The following is a 24,576-nucleotide window of genomic DNA, read 5'->3' as shown; positions in this document are numbered from 1 at the left end:
ACTAATTTTGAAAAACCAATGGACATTTTATCAATGTTCATCAGTCACTGAAGGTGAATGAGCAAGTGCAGCAGGCAGTGAAGAAGGCTAATGGAACGTTGGTCTTTATTACAAAGGGAATTGAGTACAAGAGCAAGGAAATCCTCTTGCATTTGTACAGAGTCCCGGTGAGACCACACCTGGAGTATTGTGTACAGTTTAGGTCTCCAGGGTTAAGGAAGGACATCCTGGCTGTAGAGGAAGTGCAGCGTAGATTCACGAGGTTAATTCCTGGGATGTCTGGACTGTCTTACGCAGAGAGGTTAGAGAGACTGGGCTTGTACACGCTGGAATTAAGGAGATTGAGAGGGGATCTGATTGAAACATATAAGATTATTAAGGGATTGGACAAGATAGAGGCAGGAAATATGTTCCAGATGCTGGGAGAGTCCAGTACCAGAGGGCATGGTTTGAGAATAAGGGGTAGGTCATTTAGGACAGAGTTAAGGAAAAATTTCTTCTCCCAGAGAGTTGTGGGGGTCTGGAATGCACTGCCTCGGAAGGTGGAGGCCAATTCTCTGGATGCTTTCAAGAAGGAGCTAGATAGGTATCTTATGGATAGGGGAATCAAGGGATATGGGGACAAGGCAGGAACCGGGTATTGATAGTAGTTGATCATCCATGATCTCAAAATGGCAGTGCAGGCTCGAAGGGCCGAATGGTCTACTTCTGCACCTATTGTCTATTGTCATTTAGAAAATGCTCGTAATCAGTTCTCGTGTTTGTTCTTCCTCATAATGACTAAGTTTCAAAATTTCAGAACTAACTACCTGTTTAGTGAAAGCACTTGGATGGAAAAGTGGCCAAATGATGCAGAATGCCAAGAGCGAAAGTACAGACAACTCTGTCAAGATCTAGAATTATTTTCTGAAAACCTTCGGTTTCACGGGTGTTCGATTTAATTACAGTACAGATAGAAATAAGTGGATAAAGACAAGTGTACAACAATTCCCAATGAAAGCTTCATTATCAAATTTGTAAAATTCAAAGTTAGTCTTTTTCACTGCAAAAATTTGAAGGAATGATCAAGAGCAGTATGGTATTGAATGCAAGTTAGTTTAAGTGTATCTTTTTGAAAGTTAATTCCAACTTCTGTCATAATAGAATACTAATGACTAGTTGGCCTTACTGTAAAGATAATTATGCATTTAACATGGTGTTCAAGTTCAATTGTCTAATAATTACAGTGTTGCTATAGTTGTATTGTGCAAAATTTATGTTTGCAAACTTTTATAGCAAGAGATAATTTGTTAAGAATATGCTATTAAAGGATTTATCTCACCAAACACAACTTTTGGTATTCTCAAATAGGTCTGCATGAATTTAAGCCTATTTCCTTTTGTTCATTGCATTTCTTAATTGACTTTTATGCTGCACAATCTATGTCAAAAGGTGGGTAATAGTCAACTATATTACTAAGTATTTAGATATAGCAGGCCAGTGCAACTAGATGGAAAAATGAATTGTTTAAACACTCTGCAGGATATCTGTCATAGGATGGAGATTCTAAGGGAATGAATACGAATCACCATGCTGTTGTGCAGGAGAGGCCAGTTAAGCAAAGCTGAGCTGTCAATGCAGAGACAATAAGTTCTGACAATGTGTATTTACATTTGCTTTTAGGATGTAGCTGAATGGTAAATTAACTTCTCAGAAGGGTATTAATGAACCAAATAGATCCCATTGACAATCTAGTGAATAAATTATTAATATACTCACATTAATTTTTATTCCACAAACACTCAGTTACTTGAATTTAAATTCCCCATTTATGTCTGTTCTGTGAACTAATTCTAATCAAATAATTCCAAAGTAGGCTTTGCACTCATAAAAATATATATATCCACAATTCAGGGTATTGAATCCCTAGTGGTCGTTAATGGTTTAAATAACTTCTAGCTGTGGATAGTAAGCAGACAGGACTAATATTCAAAATCATCAAGAACAGCTTAAATCAGAATCCACAATATTTATCAAAGACATATCTGGGCAAAGTGAAATATTACATAGGAGTCTATTGGATCAGTAAAATAACTAGCAGTGGTTGTAGTCACAAAAGTAGAGTTCATGTGCAGAACAAGTTGAACATAATTGCTTTAAAAACTAGCAGATTTGTTTGGGATGCTTTGAAAGCATACCTCAGGGGTCAAATAATTTCCTACACTATGAATATGAAAAGAAAGAAATATGAAGAATGACTTGACCTGGCCAATCAAATCAAAGAACTAGACCAACAATATGCTCAAATTAAAACTCCAGAGCTGTACAAAAAACAACTAGAACTCCAAACTAAATTTGACCTTATTTCCACTCACCCAATTCAATGCCAAATCTTGAAGACCAAGAGCCGGTTCTGTATTCATGGTGACAAATCTGGTAAATTTTTAGCCAACAAATTAAAAGGCTTCAAAGCCAAACAACACATCACAAAAATTCAAATGGAAAACAGAAGCATCACCTCGAATCACTCTGAAATTAATGATACATTCAGGAACTTTTACTCTTGACTTTACACCTCTGAATCCTCAATTTTGGTCCAGAATTTTAAAAAATAGCTTAAATATCCCTACGCTGTCTCTTGATCTCAAAATGAGACTGAATGAGCCAATATCATTAGAGTAAATATCCTCAGCCATCTCATCACTGCAGTCTGGTAAATCTCCAGGATCTGATGGGTTCCCTGTAGAATTCTTTAAATCATTTTCGTCACTGCTCTTATCTCAACTAACCTTGGTTTTATCTGATTCATTTAAACAAGGTAAACTGCCAGCATCTTTTAATGAGGCATACATCATTCTCCTGGCGAAGAGAGGCAAAGATCCAACACAGTGCTCCTCATACAGGCCAATCTGTCTATTAAATGTTGATGTAAAAATCTTAGCTAAAGTTCTGGCCCATAGATTGGAGAACCCCCTACACTATTATTTACGAAGACCAAGCCAGTTTTGTCAAAAACCACCATGCCTTTTTTAACATATCTTTTAAATATCTTATACTCACCTTCAGTTGGGATTCCTGAATGTGTTATCTCCTTAGACAAAGAGAAAGCATTCAACCATGCAGACTGGAATTAACTTTTTGCTGTTTTAGAAAAATTTGATTTTGGACTAAATTTCATCACTTGGATTAAACTGTTATATTCGTGTCCCACTGCCTCTGTTTTGACCAACTCTCAGCAATCCCAACCTTTCAATCTAAAATGCGGAACCCGCCACGGGTGTCCTTTAAGCCTGTTACATTTCGATCTGGCCATAGAGCCACTGGCGATTGCATTCCGCAGTTGTGCATATCTGACAGGGATTTGGAGGGAGAGAGTTGAGCACAAAGTCTCCCTTTATGCTGACGATCTTTTACTTTTTATATCAAACCCAATCACCTCATTACCCCCATGTTCTCACTCCTTATCAAATTTAGCTGTTTTCAGGATATAAACTTAATTTACACAAGAGTGAATTTTTTCCAATAAATGGAGAGGCACAAGAATCAGAGTTCCATAACCTCCCTTTTAAGTTAGTGAATGACCAATTTACTTACCTTAGTGTCACAGTAACAAGGAATTATAAGCATCTTTTTAGATAAAATTTCACTAATTTGTTAAATCATAAAAAACGGAGCCTAGCACAGTGTTCACCCCTGTCCATGCCCCTGAGGCCAGTGACTAGCGGGGTGCCTCAGGGATCTGTTTTGGGCCCAATGTTGTTTGTAATATACATAAATGATCTGGATGATGGGGTGGTAAATTGGATTAGTAAGTATGCCGATGATACTAAGGTAGGAGGTGTTGTGGATAATGAGGTGGATTTTCAAAGCTTGCAGGGAGATTTATGCCGGTTAGAAGAATGGGCTGAACGTTGGCAGATGGAGTTTAATGCTGAGAAGTGTGAGGTTCTGCATTTTGGCAGGAATAATCCAAATAGAACATAGAGTAAATGGTAGGGCATTGAGGAATGCAGTGGAACAGAGAGATCTAGGAATAACTGTGCATAGTTCCCTGAAAGTGGAGTCTCATGTAGATAGGTGGTGAAGAGGGCTTTTGGAACGCTGGCCTTTATAAATCAAAGCATTGAGTACAGAAGTTGGGATGTAATGCTGAAGTTGTACAAGGCATTGGTAAGGCCAAATTTGGAATATTGTGTGCAGTTCTGGTCACCGAATTATAGGAAAGATATCAATAAATTAGAGAGAGTGCAGAGACGATTTACTAGGATGTTACCTGGGTTTCAGCAATTAAGTTACAGAGAAAGGTTGAACAAGTTAGGTCTCTATTCATTGGAGCGTAGAAGGTTGAGGGGGGATTTGATCGAGGTATTTAAAATTTTGAGAGGGATAGATAGAGTTGACGTGAACAGGCTGTTTCCATTGAGAGTAGGGGAGATTCAAACTAGAGGACATGATTTGAGAGTTAGGGGGCAGAAGTTTAAGGGAAACACGAGGGCGTATTTCTTTACTCAAAGAGTGATAGCTGTGTGGAATGAGCTTCCTGTAGAAGTAGTAGAGGCCAGTTCAGTTGTGTCATTTAAGGTAAAATTGGATAGGTATATGGACAGGAAAGGAGTGGAGGGTTATGGGCTGAGTGCGGGTAGGTGGGACTAGGTGAGATTAAGGGTTCGGCACGGACTAGGAGGGCCAAGATGGCCTGTTTCCATGCTGTGATTGTTATATGGTTATATGGTTATATTGGAGCCTTATATCCTGCATGTCAGAACCAGACTAGATCTTGGCCAAGATCTTGTGTTTGGGTATGAACTGCTTCAGTATCTGATTGAAGTATATAAGATTATTAAGGGATTGGACAAGATAGAGGCAGGAAATATGTTCCAGATGCTGGGAGAGTCCAGTACCAGAGGGCATGGTTTGAGAATAAGGGGTAGGTCATTTAGGACAGAGTTAAGGAAAAACATCTTCTCCCAGAGAGTTGTGGGGGTCTGGAATGCACTGCCTTGGTAGGTAGTGGAGGCCAATTCTCTGGATGCTTTCAAGAAGGAGCTAGATAAGTATCATATGGATAGGGGAATCAAGGGATATGGGGGCAAGGCAGGAACCGGGTATTGATAGTAGTTGATCAGCCATGATCTCAAAATGGCGATGCAGGCTCGAAGGGCTGAATGGTCTACTTCTGCACCTATTGTCTATTGTTTATTGTGAGTCACGAATGGTGCAGAACATTGTTCAGTCATCTGCAAACATCCCCACTTCTGACCTCATGAAGGAAGGAAGGTCATTGATGAAGCAGCTGAAAGTGGTTGGTCCTAAAACACCTCCCAGAGGAACAATGCACTGATGTCCTGAGGATGAGATGATTAATCTCCAACCACCACAACTATCTTCCTTTGCGTCAGGTATGATTCCAACCAGTGGAGGGTTTTCCCCCTAATTCCTATTGTTACGGATGGTCTCCAGCATCAATGAATATAGAATTGAGACAGATTTTTCTTTAAATAAACAATTAAACATTTATTAAACTCTGCTCAAAAAAATGAAAAATAAACAAACAACTAACTTAACTGGAAGTTAACAGTTATTTGACACTTTAACAAACAGACGACAACTGGAACAGTTCTTAAAGTTGTAAATTAGAAATGTCCAAGTGTTTAATACAGTCAATTAGGAGAGACTTTCCTGAAGTAAAGAATTCCTCAAAGTAATGACGATCTGCCAATCCCAGCCGAAACACACCTTGTCCGAAGGATTCCAGATGAAGGAAATAAAATGGCTTAAAGGAACTGACCTTTTTATTCTGAGCAATGAATACTGCCCAAAGCCTTCCTGCTCTTGCAGAGGCTATCTCAGAGGGCAGGTCACTTTTCTGGACCGAAGACTCAATAAAGTCGAATCCTTAACAAAGCTGCCGACACCGACTCCACTTAATCCTTCAGGCTCCCGAACTTTGGTAAAGTCTTCATTCTCCAACTATACTGTAAAAATAGAATGGACAAAGTCTGGCAGCTTTTGGCGAGACTGCTGGCAAAAATCTCCGCACTTTAAAACAGAAATAAAACTCCATTTTAAAATGAAACTGTGTCATAAAGCAAACACAGCGTAACAGAGTAACTGATGACTCAACACACAAAACTTCCCTCCGTCACAGCAGGGCTTTCCCGTTTTATACCTGTTGGAACAGGCCATCACATGACCTCAAACCGGCGGGAAAATTACATCACCCCACTATCACAAGATCATTACATCATGCTCACAAGACACTCATGGGTATTTAACACTGTTGACTCCATTTTAGCTAGGGCACCTTGAAGCCATACTCAGTCAAATGCTGTCTTGATGTCAAAGGCCATCACTCTCAGTTCACCTCTGATTTTTAGCTCTTTGGTCCATGTTTGGACCAAGGAGCTGAGCTGAGTGGCCTGGATGGAACCCAGACTGGGCATCGATAAGCAGGTTTTTGCCAAATAGGTGCTGCATGATAGCACTGCTGATGACCCTTTTCATTACTTTGCTGATGATTGAGAGTAGGCTGACAGAGTGGTATTTGGCTGGGTTGGAACTTGACCTGTTTCTTGTTTACAGAACATAGCTGGGCAATTTTCTATATTGCTGGGTAGATGCCAATGTAGTAGCTGTAATCTAACAGCTTGGCTGGTGGCACAGCAAGTTCTGGAGCACAAATCTTCAGAACTATTGCCAGGATTTTGTCTGGGCCCACAGCCTTTGCAGTATCCAGTGCTTTCAACCATTTCTTGATATCACATGGAGTGAATCAGGTTGGCTTCATACTAACATCTGAGATACTGGGGACTTCTGGAGGAGATTATGCCTTCCATAATCTTGTAAACCTCTATTTGATCTCTCCTCAGCCTCTGCCACTCCAGAGGAAACAATCCAAGTTTATCCAGCCTCTCAGGATAGCACATGCCCTTGAAACCAGGCAGCATCTAGGTAAACATCTTCAGCACCCTTCCAAAGCCTCAACATCCTTCCTTTAGTAGGGCAAATAGAACTGTATGCAATATTCCAGAAGTGGATGACCAGAGTTTTAGAAAGTTACAACATAACCTCTTGACTTATAAAAGAAAACATTTCATAACCCTTCTTAATCACCTTATACCTGTGTAGCCATGAACCTGGATCTCAAGATATCTCTGCTCAGCAACACCATCAAGGTTCTTGCCCTTAACATGTATTGTCTCCTTGCATTTGTCATGCAAAGGTGCAGCACCTCACATTTATATGGGTTAAACTCCATCTGCCATTTCTCTGCCCTTATCTGCAAATGATCTATGTTACATTGTATTCTTTGCCAGTCTTCTAAGCTATACACATCTCCACCAATCTTGGTACCATCTGCAAATGTACTAACCCACCTAGCTACATTTTCATTCAGGTCATTTACATGCATCACAAACAGCAGAGGTCCCAAGACAGATCCTGTGGAACACCACACATTACAGATCTCCAACTCAAGTAAGTCATTTCAACCATTACCCTTTGTCTTCTATGCACAAGCCAGTTCTGAGTCCAAACAGCCAATTTGCTGCTGACCCCATGCATCTTAATCTTCTGATTTAGCCTCACATGAAGGACTTTGTCAAATGGCCTATAAAATCCATGTAGACAACAACCTCTACTCTACCCTCATCAACCTCACTTGCCACTTCCACCCTTTGTTTTTTTTACTGCAATCTCCATTCTTGCTCTCTCTATATTTATCTCATCCAAATCTCACCTCCTTCCTCAAATTTTGTCACAAAACTGCTCAGGTCATTGCTACCTCAACATTAGGCATTCTCCCTTCTCAAATATCATCACCACCTACTTTAAATCAGATCTCAATTCTGTCTTTAAACATCTAACTCTTGATCCGTCTTCTTAGGAGCCTCTTTCCTCACATAATTTCTTCAAAGTAATATTGCCTCCCAATTACATACACATGAAGGACTTGTTTGAATCTCATCAAGCCAATTTTCTAGCATCAGCCATTGACATAGTTGATAAACTTTTCCTCCAATTGTTATATTTGACACATTCTGGCACAACTGAAATTAAAAAAATTGACAGTCACCAGCATTGTCATCTCTGTCATCATGCACTATTATCTCTGGTGTTTACCACAGTAAATAACCACCTTTTCCTCATTTACATACTTCCTCTCAGCATTAATTTGAGACCACAAGACATAGAAGCAGAATTAGCACATTTGGCCCATCAAGTCTGCTCTGCATTTTATCATGGCTGATCTATTTTCCCTCTCAGCCCCAATCTTCTGACATCTCCCCATATTTCTTAATGCCCTGACTAATCAAGAATCTATCAACCTCTGCTTTAAATATCTGTAATGACTTGGCCTCCTTAGCCACCTATGGCAATGATTTCAATATCTTCAACACTCTCTGGTTAAAGAAATCCTTCCTCATCTCTGTTGTAAAGGATGCTCCTGTCTTCTGTGGCTATGTCCTCTGGTCTTAGACTCTCCCACCACAGGAAACATCCTCTCCCCATTCATTCTATCAAGGCCTTTCAACAATCAATAAATTTCAATTGTCACCCTTCATTCTTCTGAATTCAGTGAGTGTAGGCCCAGAGCCATCACTCTTCATATGACATGCCTTTCAATCCAAAATCATTTTCGTGAACCTCTTTTGCACCCGCTCCAAGGTCAGCACATCTTTTCTTAGACAAGGGGCCCAAAAATGCTCATAATACTCTGTGAAATGGTTTGTGGTGGTGGCATCCGTCGGTCTCGAGAGACCATGGATCTGCACCTGGGGTTTCCCGGGCGCAGGCCTGGGCAGGGTTATATGGGAGACCGGCAGTTGCCCAAGCTGCAGGCCTTCCCCTCTCCATGCCACTGATGTTGTCCAAGGTAAGGGCACTAGGACCCATGCAGCTTGGCACCGGTGTCGTCGCAGAGCAATGTGTTGTTAAGTGCCTTGCTCAAGGACACAAACATGCTGCCTCAGTTGAGGCTTGAACCAGTGACCTTCCGGTTACTAGTTTGATGCCTTGCCCACTAGGGCACGTGCCAACACGGTGGTTTGAGGAGCTTCAATATTACATGCTTGCTTATATATTCTAGTACACGAAATTAAGATGAACATCACATTTGCCTTCCTCACCATAGACTCAACCTCAAAGCTCAAAGTCAAAATAAAATTTATTAATAGAGTATTACATGTCATCATATACAACACTGAGATTCTTCTTCTGCAGGCATACTTGGAAAATCTATAGAACAGTAACTGTAGACATCAGGAACTATAAACTGTAAACAAACAGTGCAAATGCAGATATAAATAAATAGCAATAAATAATGAGCATGAAATATCAATAAAACGAGTCCTTAAATGTGTCCTTCAATGAGTGTAACTATCCCCTTTTGTTCAAGAGCCTGATGATTCAGGGGTAATAATTGAGGAGTAATAGGGATCATTTAAAGTAAAATTGTATAGGTATATGGACAGGAAAGGAATGGAGTGTTATGGGCTGAGTGCGGACCAGTGGGATTAGGTGTGTGTAAGCGTCGGCACGGACTAGAAGTGCCAAGATGGCTTGTTTCTGTGCTGTAATTGTTATATAGTTATATTGTTATAACAACTGTTCTTGAACCTGGTGGTGTAAGTCTAGAGGCAACTGTACCTTCTGCCTGATGGTTGCAACGAAGAAAGAGCATGAACTGGGTGTTGAAGATCATTGATGATGGATGCTGCTTTTCTTCAACAATGTTTCATGTAGATATGCTCATTGTTGGAGAGGGTTTTACCTGTGATGTACTAGGCCAAATCCACTACCTTTTGTAGGATTTTTCACTCAAAGTCATTGGTGTCCCCATACCAGGCCATAATGCAGCCAGTCAGCACACTTTCCACCGCACATCTGTAGAAGTTTGCCAAGGTTTCTGACAACATGCTGAATCTCCGCAGACTTCTAAGGAGGCAAAGGCATTGTCATGCTTTTGTTGCAATTTATTTGATGGTTAGGGCAGGTCATCTTGAGATAGTGACTTAAATTTGCTGACCCTCTCCACCTCTGATCCTCCACTGATTACTGGCTCATGGACATCTGGTTTCCCTCTTCTGAAGTCTACAATCAGTTCCTTGGTCCTATTAACACTGAGTCAGAGGTTATTGTTATTACACCACTCAGCCAAGTTTTCAATCTCCCTTCTATATGTTGATTCATCACTCCCTTTGATACAGTCCACAACAGAAGTGTCATCAGCAAACTTGTATATGGTGTTGGAGCTGCATTTAGCCATGCCATCATAAGTGTAAAATAAGTAGAGCAGGGGGCTAAGTATGTATCCCTGCAGTGCTCCTGTGCTGGTGGAGATGGCGGAGGAGATATTTTTGCTGATCCAAAATGAATGAAGTCTACAAGTGATGATCCAGTTGCACAAGGGTATATTATGGTCTTAGAGTTTACTGATTAGTCTTGAGGGGATGATGTTGTTAAATGTCAACTGTAATCAATAAAAAGCATCCTGATGTACATACCTTTGCAGTCCAGATGTTCCAGAGCCAACAAGATGGCATCTGCTGTAGACTTGTTACTTCGGTAGGTGTCAGTGCGCTGGAGCAGGGATCCAATCGCAGACCCAGTACTGTGCACAGTGATATTACTTGAGTAACAAATCCTGAGGTGCAAACAAAGTCGGCATCAAAGTTCAAGCAGAGAAAATGTCCAGAGAAATCCTAAAATCCAGAATCAGGAAATAGGCAGAGTTGATATGCAGACAGAGTACAGATACAAATGCTGGACAGGCTCAGGAAAATTCACTGACATTATCTGGCAACAAATAGGTGAAAACACAGGACTGAAATACACTGGGCAATAAACAGAGAGGCAGATGATAAGTGGAGCACAATGAGACACAGGTGGCAGCAATACAGGTAATGAGGAACAGATGAGAGATGAGTACTCAGTAATACAGGGGCCGGAGTAGAGCAGGAGCGGGGACAGGAGCCCATGGCAATACAAAACCAGAGACTGACAGCTGGGGGAAACACACAAAAAGAGTTCAACTGGAGGTATTGACAGGTAGACAAATTGGAACAGGTCCAAATCACCATTCAGCCAGGGGCTGATATGCTTCAACACCAGCCTCTCAAATCACTTCATCACTGTGGATGTAACTGCCATTGGGCAACAGTCACTTAGACAGGTCACCACACTCTTCTTGGGCACTGGTAAAATTGAAGCCTGCTTGAAGCAAGTGGGTACCATGCACTGCCAGAGCGAGAGGTTGAAGATCTCCATGAATACACCAGCAAGATGGTCAGCATAGGTCTTCAGTACTGGACTAGGTACTCTGTCTGGACCTGATGCTTTTACTAAATTGATTCTCTGAAGGCAGCATGCACAGAATCTTCAGATACTGAGGCCAGAGGATCACTGAGAGACATTGGAGTGCATGATAGTTCTTCCCTGTTCTGGGAACATAGTGAGCATAGAAGACATTGAGGTCATCTGGAAGCAAAGCTCTGCTGTCCACTATGTCCCAAGATTTAGCTTTGGATGAGGTAATGGCATTGAAATCCTGCTACAGCTGTCAAACAAATTAACCCTCAGAGAATTCTGTACAAGGACTCCCATGCAGCTCAGATATTTGAACTGGCACTTGAACCTCCAGCATACTGCTAGTGTGTTCCACAATGAAAACGAATGAAAAATACTTATTCAGTACATCCACTATTTCCTTGTTTCCCCATTACTACCTCTCCAGCATCATTTTCGTGTGGTGCAATATCAACTCTCACCACTCTTTTACACTTTATGTATCTGTAGAAATGTTTGGTATCCTCTTCAATATTATTGGCTAGCTTACTTAATTACTTTTTAGTTGCCTTCTGTTCATTTGTAAAAGCTTCTCACTTCTAACTTCCCATTAATTTTTGCTCTCTGACTTTATTTTGGCTTTGACTCTCTTATTAGCTACAGATGTGTCTTTAGAATACTTTTTCCTCTTTGGGATGTATATATCCTGTGCCTTCTGAATTGCTTCCAGAAATTCCAGCCATTGCTGATCTGTCATCATGCATGTTCTATCTGCTACTGTAATTTGTAGACAATATCTTTATTACTGTTTAGGGGTATAAATATAACTCCCATCAGCATCTTTTTACCCTTACAATCCCTTAGCTCGATCCATAATCACCCGTCTCACCCCCTGACCCCATGTTGCCTCTTTCTAATGATTTGATTTCAATTTTTATCAATAGAGCCATGCCACTCCCTCTGCCTACCCGTCCGTCCTTTTTGATAAAATATGTATCCTTGGATGTTAAGTTTCCAGCTATAATTTTCTTTTAGCCATGATTCAGTGATGCTTACAACATCATACATACCAATCTGTAACTGTGCTACAAGTTCATCTACTTTCTCCGTATACTATGCACATTCAAATATAACACATTTATTCCTGTATTCACCCTTTTTGATTTTGACTGACTTTTGCATTGCAACTCACCAACCCTAGCAAACCTGCCCGCAAGGATATTTGTCCCCCTCAAGTACAGGTATACCTGTCCCTTTTGTATAGGTTGTACCTTCCTCAGAAGAGATCACAATGATCTGTAAATCTGAACCCCTGCCCCCTGCACCAGTTCCTCTGCCACACATCCACATGCCAAAGAGGGCTAGGGTTAAAGTATCTCTTTCTGTTCTTACTTGTACATTCCTTTTCTGTTAGGTTAGTGAGAATGGTTCCAGGGCTGTGTTTGATAGTGCCTGTGAGCTGTGGGCTCCAGCCTCCCAGAAAATCTCTTCTGCATGTGCACCAAGCTCCTGAGAGAAGATATTAAGGAACTGGAACTACAGCTCATGACTTATGTTTCATATGAAAGCTGATAGATAGGAGCTACAGGGAAGTAGTCACTCCTAGGTTGCAGGAGACAGGTAAATGGGTGACTGACAAAAGAAGGGAAATGCACAGCCAGTGCAGAGTACATTTGTGTCCATTCTTCTCAAATAATAAGTATACCACTTTTCAGGGGGATGACCAGAAAGTGGGGAGCGACCTTGATCTGGTCTCTGGCAGTGAGACTCATACTATGGCTCAGAAGAGCAGAAAGCAGAAGAGCAGAAAGGTGAAGAAGATCACAGCGGTGACAGGAGATTCCATAGTCAGAAGGGCACAGATGAGATTGTGCGGGGAAGATAGAGACACATGGATGGCATGTTGCCTCCCAGGTGCCAGGGTCAGAGAAGTCTGAGATTGGGTTCATAGCATTCTCAAGAGGGAGGGTACCAATGACATAGGAAGGAAAAGCAATGAGGTCCTGAAAACAGAATTGAGAGAACTAGGCAGAAAGCTGAGAAGCAGGATCTCCCGGATAGTAATTTCTGAATTGCTGTCTGTGCCAGTGAGGGTAGAAACATGATGATTTGGCAGATAAATGTGTGGCTGAGAAGCTGATGCAAGGTGTGGGGCTTCAGGTTCATGGATCACTGGGATCTCTTCTGGGGGAGGTATGACCTGTTCAAAAGTGATGGGTTGCACCTGAATGGAGGGGACCAATACTCTCACAGGCAGGTTTGCAAGAGCTGTTGGGAAAAGTTTAAACTAATTTGGCAGGGGGGTGGGAACTGGAGTGAAGGGACTCAAGATAGGACAGATGGTAAAAAAGTAAAGATAGCATGCAGTGAGAGTGTCAGAAGGGCAGGCAGGTGATGGGACTTAGTTACAGATGTTACGTACCCCTAGGGTTCTTATTTTCTGTGGACTGTCACTTTAAAGCGTCGGTAGAATGAGATTGACTTTTGGACACTGTTTGAGCTGTTACAGAGACAGGGACCAAGCCTGCCTTGAGATGGCGTTTATACAAACTCTAAAGTGTGTTTACACTTATACAAGGACGCTGCCTGCTTGTAAGTTCGGAGAGAGAGAGCACCGAGCAGCTTGTGGGTCGCCATGGTGACCGAGGTGGAGTTATTTGATGGATAATCGATGTTATGGTTTCTCTGCAAGTATGCTTACACTTTTGCAAGGACACTGCCAGCTTCTGTGTCTTACAGAGAGAGGAGGGAGGATCTGCTTGGACAGCTGGTGTTCAGAAGGTCAGATGATAGACTCACAGACACACAGTTTTGGACACTGGATGAGCTTTGTTGTGCCGACAGAAAGGTGAGTTTTGAAGGATTGATCAGTGGCTCTCGCAGTGTGGAAAAGGTGTGACCGGTGGAGAGTTATTTGTGCGTCCAACCCTTGCCTGGGTTGATAATTCCACCACAGAAGAACAATCCCCTTTGTTGTGGTCACATTCGGTGACTTCTAAAGGATTTCAGAGTCAAGATGGATTCGGTCTTTGAAAGACACCGGTGAGTCGGTCGCTGGTTTAAACTGTCAGCAGCCCAAAAAGGGGTGAGTTGAGATCGATCCTAAGTATTGAAAAATGACTCTCCCAAGTTGTCTGCAATTAGAACAAGTTTGCAGGAAGAGAAGAGAGGAGAGAGAGGTTTTAAACAGAAGAAACCTAGTGACAAAGAGGTCAATGTTTGGACTCTCTCTCTAAGTAGCCCATAAGGGTGAGTGTGATTCCATTTGAATATGAAAGCGTGAATGTCACATAGTTAATCCACAGGAGTGGGTTCCCTGGTGAGGGGAGTACCTTTGTGAATACCACTTGGGTGTTACCCTTCTTTAATCGATGGGGAGTAAACAAAAGGCGGCATATACCATACATCCAGGTCCTCATCCTCCGAATCAGTATCCCTCTCAGGAGTGGGGGCTGGCTTAACCTCTCCTGCTGTTGGTTCTGCAGGTGGCCCATGTCACTGCAGTGCCCTCTTACCCCTCTTAGGCTTCAGGTCAGGATTTGGGTCAACCTGCACCTTTTATCCCAAGGGCAGCAGATGGTTCCGATGGAGAATCTTGACAGGCACATTCCTATCCTTTGGTTTCACCCGGAAAATTGGTAGGTTTGGCATCCGACTCTCCACCATATAGGGCATAGCCACCCAGCGGTCAGCCAATTATGCTTCCCAGGTACCCTAAATTCCTTATCAGAACTCAGTCTCCCGACAGGAGTTGAAAGAGCTTCCTCTTTTGATCATACCTCCTCTTATTTCCTTGATTCTGCTTGGCAGCTGTGATCCCAGCTAATTCATAAGCCCTTTTCAGCTCCCTTCTCATATCAGTGGTAAATCGTCCTTGTCAGTCCCAAAACTAAAGTCAATGGGCAACCTCACCTCGTGCCCAAACATAAGTAACATGTTGAGTACCCGGTAGCTTCATTTCGGGTACAGTTGTAACTGTGGACCAGATGTCCGATATGTTGATTCCACCTGCTCTTCTTGCTGATCTCCAAAGTCCCAAGCATGTCTAGCAAGGTCAGATTAAACCTCTCGGGCTGGGGATCACCCTGCGGATGGCAGGGAGTGGTCCTCAACTTCTCGACTCCAAGCATGTCCAGTAACTGATGGATGAGCATGGTTTCGAACTCTCGTCTCTGATCACAAAGTATCCGCCTGAAAGGCCATAATAAATGAAATACTTCTCCCATAACACTGTGGCCACCATGGATGCCCTCTGATCCTTGGTAGGGAAAATCTGTGTATTTCTGGTGTAGTGATGTGTGCTAACTAAGACATTTGCTGTGTTGCTGGCATCGGGATCTATTGACAGTAGATCCACACACACCAGGTCCAGGGGCCCTGCCCTCTGCAAGTGGGCCAAGGGAGCTGCCCATGTAGGCAGCATCTTCTGCTGTATGCATTGAATGCACAACTTGCAGTATTCTTCGACCTCTGATTTCATTGGGGACCAGTAAAACTGGTCTCTGAGCAATCCACAGGGCTCTTCTACCTCCAAGTGTCCAGAATCATCATGAAGTGACTCCAACGAAATCCTCCGATACAGTTCCAGCAGAGCCAGTTGGGAACGCCGAGGTCGATCCAGAGGTAATGTGACCCGCTGTAGGATCTGGTTCCACAACTCCAACCAGGGGCATTCTCTGAGTAATGGGGTCACCACTGGGAGTTTCATCTTCTCCTCTTGGGCTATGTCTTCCTTCTCCACCACTGACCAAATGGTATCAATGCCCAGGTGATCTCGTTGAACAGCTGCCACTTCCCCAGGACTAAATTCCAGCCGCTGATTTGTCTTCAGAGCAGTCCAATTACAGTAAACTTGTGGAATGGGGTCATCAGAAGTTCCCAATTGATCTTCAGGATCTGTTTTAAATCTTACTCCAGTTGGCTTCAGGATCCGTTTTAAATTCTGCTCTCAGGATGAAGCTTTTCATTCCAGGACAAAGGAGGTGACTTCCTTTTTAAACCCTAACCCTAATGCGTCCCTTCTTCCACCATCAACACTGCTCTCAAACACATCTCTCCCATTTCCCACACATCTGCCCTCACCCTATCTGCCTGCCACCCCACTCGGGATAGGGTTCCCCTTGTCCTCACCTACCACCACACCAGCCTCCAGGTCCAACATATAATTCTCTGTAACTTCTGCCACCTTCAATGGGATCCCCACTGCCAAGCACATCTTTCCCTCCCTCCCTCTTTCTGCTTTCTGCAGGAATTGCTCCCTATGCAACTCCCTTGTCTATTCGTCTCCCCCATCCCTTCCCACCGTACTCCCTCCTGGCACATCCTTGTAAGCGGAACAAGTGCTACATCTGCCCTTACACTTCCTCCCTCAACACCATTCAGGGCCCCAAACAGTCCTTCCAGATGAGGCGACACTTCACCTGTGAGTTGGCTGGTGTGGAATACTATGTCCGGTGCTCCCGGTGTGACCTTTTATATATTGGTGAGACCCGATGCAGACTGGGAGACCGTTTCGGAGAAAACCTACACTGTCTCCCAGAGAAAACAGGATCTCCCAGTGGCCACACATTTTAATTCCACATCCCATTCCCATTCTGATATGTCTATCCATGGCTTCCTCTACTGTCAAGATGAAGCCACACTCAGGTTGGAGGAACAACACCTTATATACCGGCTGGGTAGCCTCCAACCTGATGGCATGAACATTGACTTCTCCAACTTCCGTTAATGCCCCTCCTCTCCTTCTTACCCCATCCCTGATATATTTAGTTTTTCCCCCCCTCCTTTCTTTTCTCTCTCTTTCTGCCCATCACTCTGCCTGTTCTCCATCTCCCTCTGGTGCTCCCCCCCTCCCCCTTTCATTCTCCCTAGCCCTCCCATCCCATGATCCTTTCCCTTCTCCAGCTCTATATCCCTTTTGCCAATCACCTTTCCAGCTCTCAACTTCAGCCCACCCCCTCCGGTCTTCTCCTATCATTTCGCATTTTCCCTCCCCCTCCTACTTTCAAGTCTCTTACTGCCTTTCCTTTCAGTTAGTCCTGATGAAGGGTCTCAGCCCGAAATGTCAACAGTGCTTCTCCTTATAGATGCTGCCTGGCCTGCTGTGTTCCACCAGCATTTTGTGTGTATTCCCAATTGATCTACTGCTCAAACCTGCCCCTGCTTTCCTTCAGCCCTCACCATGATGGCAAACTGACACATACCCTTCACACCCAGAGCAGAAGTGCTCTCCCGCTCTTTGTCCCTCATGCGCCAGTCAGGACAAAATATCACCATCAATGTTCCTGCTTTCCAGATGATATTCAAGCTGAAATCATAGGCAGACAACACCACCAACCACCGATGGCCTGTGGCATCCAATTTCGCCAAGGTCTGGATATATGTTAGGGGATTGTTGTCCATCCTCACCTCAAATTTCGCACCATAGAGGTTTATCCACCACAGCCCATTTCTTTCTTTTTTTTCCAATCTTTTTTATTGATTTTCCAATAAAGAAAAATTTACAAATCAGAGGAGAAGTTTTAACAGGCACATAATACAAAAGAAGTATAAACAGCAAAAAAGTATATATTGTCAAAGTCAATTAAGTATAGTGTTATGCTGTTGTATATATAATATAAACAAGAAACCACAACTTCTCTTGACAAATCATAAAAAAAAGATTGGAAATTTTATTGTATAAGAAGAAAAAAAGACCCTGCTAAACTAATCTAAAACAAAAAAAAGAAAGATTGGGCAGTCCATTTGAGGATAAAATTAGAAGAAAAAGGAAGAAAGAAAACATCCTTCCAGTCACCTCCGAACCTTCGTGGATAAGGAAAAAATTTTCCTTATAAAAAATTATTTAAAAATATAAAGTTAAATCATATGAAAATATTGAATAAAGTGTAGCTGGACTTGCTCAAAATTAAAAGATGTGTCAAACGTTCAGCTTCTAATTTTCTCCAAACTTAAACAGGACATAATAGAGGAGAGCCAGTTATAAACAGTAGGTGGATTACAAGGTAGCTCTCCTAACCAGTAAAGTTGAAAAGACTGTCACATGTTGAACGGAAGCAGAAACTCTATCTATTTCCTCTGGAATAATCCCAAAAATTGCCGTGAGTGAATTGGGTTGTAAATCCACACTTATAACTTTTGATAATATTCTAAACACATCCTTCCAAAAATTATTTATGTTTACACAGGACCAAAACATATGAGTTAGAGTAGCCACCTCTGTGCTACATCTGTTAAATGGAGTTTATATTAGAAAAAAATTATCATTAGAAAAAATTTATCTTTTGACATATGGGCCCTGTGTACTATCTTAAACTGAATTAAGGAATGACGTGCACAGACAGATGAATTATTGACTAGATAATAAATTTGACTCCATTGATCATCTGAAAGTGAATGTTGAAGTTCTATTTCCAAAGTGCGTTTAACCTTATCATTAGGAAATATGCGAACATTCATTAACTGTTTATAAATAATAGCAATTAATCGTTTTTGAAATGGTTTAAGCTGAAAAATAGCATAAACAAAACTTAATGGGTAAGCCAAGGGATAATTCAGTAAAAAATCACGTAAAAAATTCCTAACTTGTAAATATCTAAAAACAAATGTGTACTAGATATATCATATTTATCCATTAACTGCGAAAACGACATTAAACAATCCTCTGAAAACAAATCTATAACAGTTTTTATTCCCTTAGTTTTCCATGTTAAAAAAGCCTTATCCAGAGTTGATGGTTTAAAGAAAAAATTAGAATAGATTGTTACGAAGGATGAACAGCTCTGATGGGCAGAAGAGTGCAAGGTTGCCCATGTCCCCCCCCCCCCCAGGAGAATCACAAATTGTTACTGTTACCACGCTGCTCATGAGAGAGAAAGAGAGATTAAGAGGAAAACAAGATGGGACAAAAACATACTGGGACTGGAACATCTGCTGCTGATAAGGGAGAGGAAAGGAGCCATTGATTTACTGTTCTGTCTTTTGGAGAGAGCTGTTTACGTGGTACCATCCTGTTCATTAAAATTCCTCAGTGGACAGCCAGAGTGGGCTGGTTTGACGGGTTAAGTCATTCAAACCTGATTGACATTTGAGACCCCGTGGGTGGGGATAAAAGTGACACCCCTCAGTCGCACCAGGAGACACACTAGTGAGCATCAGAAACCCACGAGAAAGTGTGGGGCATCGGGGACTGAATGGATCAGTCAATTTTAACTCACGGTGTTTATAGCAAGGCCAGTGGGGGCTTGTGTATGTGTCCACCCTTGCCTGGGTGACGTCCACCATGGAAGAATGGTCTAGCTAAAGGACAGAGGGGTCATACCTGAATGGCCACAACAACACCTCGACGGATCAAGAAACTAAAGGAAGGTTTGACCAGCTGTCACTGTTCGCTCTCTCTCTCTCTCTCTCTCTCTCTCTCCTACGATTAAAACACCAGAACCAACAACTACCTCAGCCTGTATGAAGTGAACTGAACTTTAAACTTTCCCATGATAATTCATTATTCCCTAGACAACGATAGAGCTTGTTTATTATTGATTAGTATTATACCCACACTTTTAGGTTTAGTATTGCTAACGTGTATTATCTGTATATTTGCTTTGTTGATATTTATTTGTATATTTTACTAATAAACACTGTTGAAAATAGTACCAGACTCCAACGGACACTTCTATCTTTGCTGGTAAGACACCCAGTTACGGGGTACGTAACAGGATGTTACTAGAGAGTAGAAAATTATTTAATTCAAAAAATCTATGAAACCGAAACCAGATTTTTAAAGTATGTTTAACAATAGGATTGAGAGCTTGTCTACCTATTCTGGAGAGCGAAAAAGGAAGGGGAGCACCTAATAAAGAAGCTAAAGAAAACCCCGTTATTGAATTCTCCTCTAAACGTAACCTTGAAGGGCAATCCTCGTTATCTATACCATGAATCCAAACGGTGATATAATGAATATTAATTGCCCAATAATAAAATCTAAAGTTTGGTAGCACCAGTCCTCCACCCTTTTTTGATTTTTGCAATAAAAGTTTATTCACTCTGGAGCTTTTATTATTCCAAATGTAAGACAAAATCATAGAATGTATTTTATCAAAAAATATTTTGGGAACAAAAGAAGGAACTGCTTGAAATGTATATAAAATTTTTATAGCATTTATTCGACCAATCAATGACATCGACAGGCGACCATTTAGAAAGTGCTTGTTGAGTATATTCATTAGAGGGGAAAAATTATACTTACACAGGTCTTTAAAATTTTTACTAATTTTAATACCAAGATAAGTGAAATAGTTTTTAGCAATATTAAAAGGTATTTGATTATAATAATCAGAATTATTATTATTAGGAAATAATTCACTTTTATGTAAGTTAAGTTTATATCCAGAGAAAATAATAAATTCCGTAAATATTGATAACATAAAAAGAATAGATTTCCTAGGGTCTGTAATGTAAACTAATAAATCATCCACATATAACAAAACCTTATGCAGCTTATCCCCTCTTTCAATACCCTGCACAGACTTAGAATCCCTAAGAGTGATAGTAAGTGGTTCTAAAACCAAATTAAATAATAAAGGACTGAGAGGACAACCCTGGTGGGTACCTCTATATAAATCTAAAATAAGGAGATTTTTGATTATTTGTTATAACCGCAGCCACCAGAGCTTGATAAATCAATTTAATCCGGGAAATAAATCCCGGACCAAAATTAAACCTCTTCAAAACCTGAAACAAATAAGGCCACTCCACCCTATCAAAGGCTTTCTCTGCATCTAGAGACATAATACATTCAGATTCTTTGACTGAGGGGGAATAAATGATATTTAATACTTTGAATATTAAAATGTGAGTACCTATTTTTAATAAATCCTGTTTGATCATTTGAGATAACAGTAGTCAAAATATTCTCAAGTCTATTAGCTAGAATCTTAGAGAGAATTTTAAAATCTACATTCAGTAAAGAGGTAGGTCTATAGGACACACATTCCAGTAGGTCTTTTCCTTTTTTAGGAATCAATGGAATAAAAAGTTTTTGGAAGATTCCCAGAGGGTATAGAATCAGTAAAAGTTTGATGAAGACGTGGTATAAGCATTTCATGAAAAGTCTTGTAAAATCCACCGTATAGCCATCAGGTCCCGGAGCTTTCCCTAATTGCATAAAGGATATAGCTTTAGCTATCTCCTCTTGTTTGATAGGTGCAGCTAATATATCAGTATCTTGAGTTGAAATTTTGGGTATATTTAACTTTTGCAAAAATCTGTTCATAATAATAGTATTATCAGATAATTCAGATTTACAAAGATTAGAATAGAGAAGGTGGAAGATCGCATTCAAAACATGGAACGGATACTGAGTAAGACGATAAAAATATTAAATCACCAAGAAGATAAACTGCTTGACCTGGAGGGAAGATCACGGCGGAAAAATATCAGAATATACAACGTTCCCGAAGGAGCAGAGGGCTTGAATATGATGGAGTTTGTCAGAAAGTTGCTGCGGGATACATTGGAGCTTCCCTCGACTATGGAGCTGGAAATCGAGAGAGTACATCGTGCAATCATCCCGAAGCTTACCCGAGATAGAGCAGATAAGCCACACTCAATAATAATTAAATTCCTTCAATACAGTACCAAAGCGGAGATTCTACAAAGGGTCTGGGGTAAGAAAAGGGTGTTTTTGGACGATAAATTAATATATTTAGACCAAGATTACCACCCCCCCCCCCCGCAGTCCTGCAGAAACATAAAGAATACTCTGAAGTAAAGCGAGTACTAAAGCAAGAAAGGATTAGATTTCAAACTCCGTTCCCTGCTAAACATGTGTTATGAAGACGGGACGCGGTTGTACCAGACAGTGGAAGAGGCGACTACAGACATGAAGACCAGAGGGTTGCCCATCAGCGTGATCAAACCGAGGGAAAGCCTGGCAGAGGAATTATCCTGCTCTGCTTGGGAAATAAAGCGAGAATCGAGAAGGCAGGAGACCATATAACCATATAACCATATAACAATCACAGCACGGAAACAGGCCATCTCAGCCCTCCTAGTCCGTGCCGAATTCTTAATCTCACCTAGTCCCACCTACCCGCACTCAGCCCATAACCCTCCACTCCTTTCCTGTCCATATACCTATCCAATTTTACCTTAAATGACACAACTGAACTGGCCTCTACTACTTCTACAGGAAGCTCATTCCACACAGTTATCACTCTCTGAGTAATGAAATACCCCCTCGTGTTTCCCTTAAACTTCTGCCCCCTAACTCTCAAATCATGTCCTCTCGTTTGAATCTCCCCTACTCTCAATGGAAACAGCCTATTCACGTCAACTCTATCTATCCCTCTCAAAATTTTAAATACCTCGATCAAATCCCCCCTCAACCTTCTACGCTCCAATGATTAGAGACCTAACTTGTTCAACCTTTCTCTGTAACTTAAGTGCTGAAACCCAGGTAAACCCAGACCGGGAGAAGTATATCAGGAAGATACTGTGAGTTTTCCAAAGACAGACCTCACCCCCCTTCAGAAGAGCCATAAGGTTTGGCTAACTTTAAAAATGTTGAGAAGCAAAATGGAAGCAAAAGTAGACGGTGATATACCTATCTCGAGAAATACTTATATAACGTGGATTTTATATTACTTAGTTGTTATTCTTTATTCGCTCACTTACTCCATTTTCCCCACCAAAATGAATATATATGTATGTGTGTGTGTGTATATGTGTATATATATATATATATATATATATATATATATATAGGAGGAGTACACAGGGAAATCTTTTCTGTGTAATGGATTTGTTCACTGACTTTTATGAATACTGCAATGGGGGCCCTCAACTCACAAGTAGGAGGGGTTATCCTCCACAGCTAGACATTTCCTCCAGCTCAACCCAGGGTCATCTACTAGTGACCTCAGCCTTGGAATCACACGTTCGTTGCCATTTTTGTTATTTTTTTGCGTTTCTTGGTTCTTATTTGTTCAGGGAGTAGATCGATTAAGTTTTATTTTGCTAATTTCAATGATACATTGACAGATAAATACAGATGGCCAAGGACAAAGTAAAATTCATTTCTTTCAATGTAGATGGGCTATTAAATCCAATCAAATGTAATAGAATTTTAATAGAAAAAGGAGAAAAAGAACAAGCCCATGTAGTATATGCACAGGAAACTCATTTAAGTGATAATGAGCACAGAAAACTAAAGAGAATGGACTTCACTAACTTGTTTTTCTCCTCATATAAATCAGGACATAGGAGAGGAGTTGCTATTCTTATCTCAAGTAAGCTAAATTTTGAAAAAGTATTCGAAATGGGAGATAAAGAGGGCAGATATATTCCAGTAAGTGGGAAATTCAGTTACTCTATTGAATATATACGCAAATGATATATTCTGGGAAGTGATATTGGTTTCTTTCAAAAAATTACTGATATTATGGTAGCGGAAACAGGAGGTCTCCTGATTTGTGGGGGAGACTTAAATTTACAATTACAGCCCAAACTTAGACTCTTCCAATAGAAAAACCTATGAAACAAAATCTTTACACAAGAATGTTAATATACTTTTCGAGGATGTTGATTTAATTGATATATTGTAGCGATGTGCTACACACAGTGCTGAAATAATGACACACAGTCGATAAGTCGTTTCGAGACTAGTTTATTCAAACTTCGCGGTGCTGGCTTTTAAATCCCTAGCACCCACCCTCTCCGGGCGGAAATGACGTCGGAGCTACATTACTAAAGTCTCCCTCCGCGCGCTGGCTATTTGTGAGCCGGTTCGCCTGTGCAGAAAGTGGGTCGCCACATAACTCCCCCCCCAGAACCGGCGATACACAGCCCAATGTCCACAGTCTGGATCAGCCTCTGTTTGGGAGGTCTGCCTCTGTGCTGTGGTGCCTGAACCTCGACCGGCTGCGCCAAGTCCACTTGGGCTGGTTTGAGTCAGTCCACCATGAAAACCTCCTCTTTCCCCCCAACGTCCAGAACGTACATGGACCCGTTGGTGTTGATCACCTTGAACAGCCCCTCGTACGGCCGCGGTGTCCACCCCTTCATACAAACATAAACTTACAGTTCTGCAGGTCTTTGGGTACATGGGTCGGGGTCCGTCCGTGCTGTGAAGTTGATACGGGAACCAGGTTGCCGAGCCTTTCACGTAGTCTGTCCAAGACTGCTGCGGGTTCTTCCTCTTGCCCCCTTGGGGCTAGTATGAACTCTCCTGGGACGGCCATGGGCGTGCCGTACACCAACTCAGCCGACGAGGCGTGCAGATCCTCTTTGGGCGCTGTACGAATTCCAAGCAGG

General features: G+C 41.5%; 1 protein-coding gene and 1 long non-coding RNA gene across 2 annotated transcripts in view; one reads left to right on the top strand and one right to left on the bottom strand.

Moving 5' to 3' along the window:
- The window catches only part of LOC132385622 (complement C3-like), a 300,827-nt gene extending 296,375 nt beyond the window's left edge, over positions 1-4,452 (top strand). The window contains exon 41 of the mRNA XM_059957796.1: positions 800-4,452. Coding sequence (XP_059813779.1) covers positions 800-941 — 142 coding nt within the window. The 3' untranslated portion in view covers positions 942-4,452. The remainder of the gene's footprint in view (positions 1-799) is intronic.
- Positions 1-24,576, bottom strand: part of LOC132385623 (uncharacterized) — a 102,329-nt gene that overhangs the window by 36,936 nt on the left and 40,817 nt on the right. The window contains exons 2-3 of the long non-coding RNA XR_009509213.1: positions 10,485-10,624; positions 5,768-5,954 (exon numbers count right to left, since the gene is read on the bottom strand). This is a non-coding gene — a long non-coding RNA (uncharacterized LOC132385623). The remainder of the gene's footprint in view (positions 1-5,767; positions 5,955-10,484; positions 10,625-24,576) is intronic.

The sequence above is a fragment of the Hypanus sabinus genome, assembly GCF_030144855.1.
Source record: "Hypanus sabinus isolate sHypSab1 chromosome X1 unlocalized genomic scaffold, sHypSab1.hap1 SUPER_X1_unloc_2, whole genome shotgun sequence".
NCBI lineage: Eukaryota > Metazoa > Chordata > Chondrichthyes > Myliobatiformes > Dasyatidae > Hypanus > Hypanus sabinus.
This window is presented reverse-complemented; position numbering and strand designations above follow the sequence as displayed.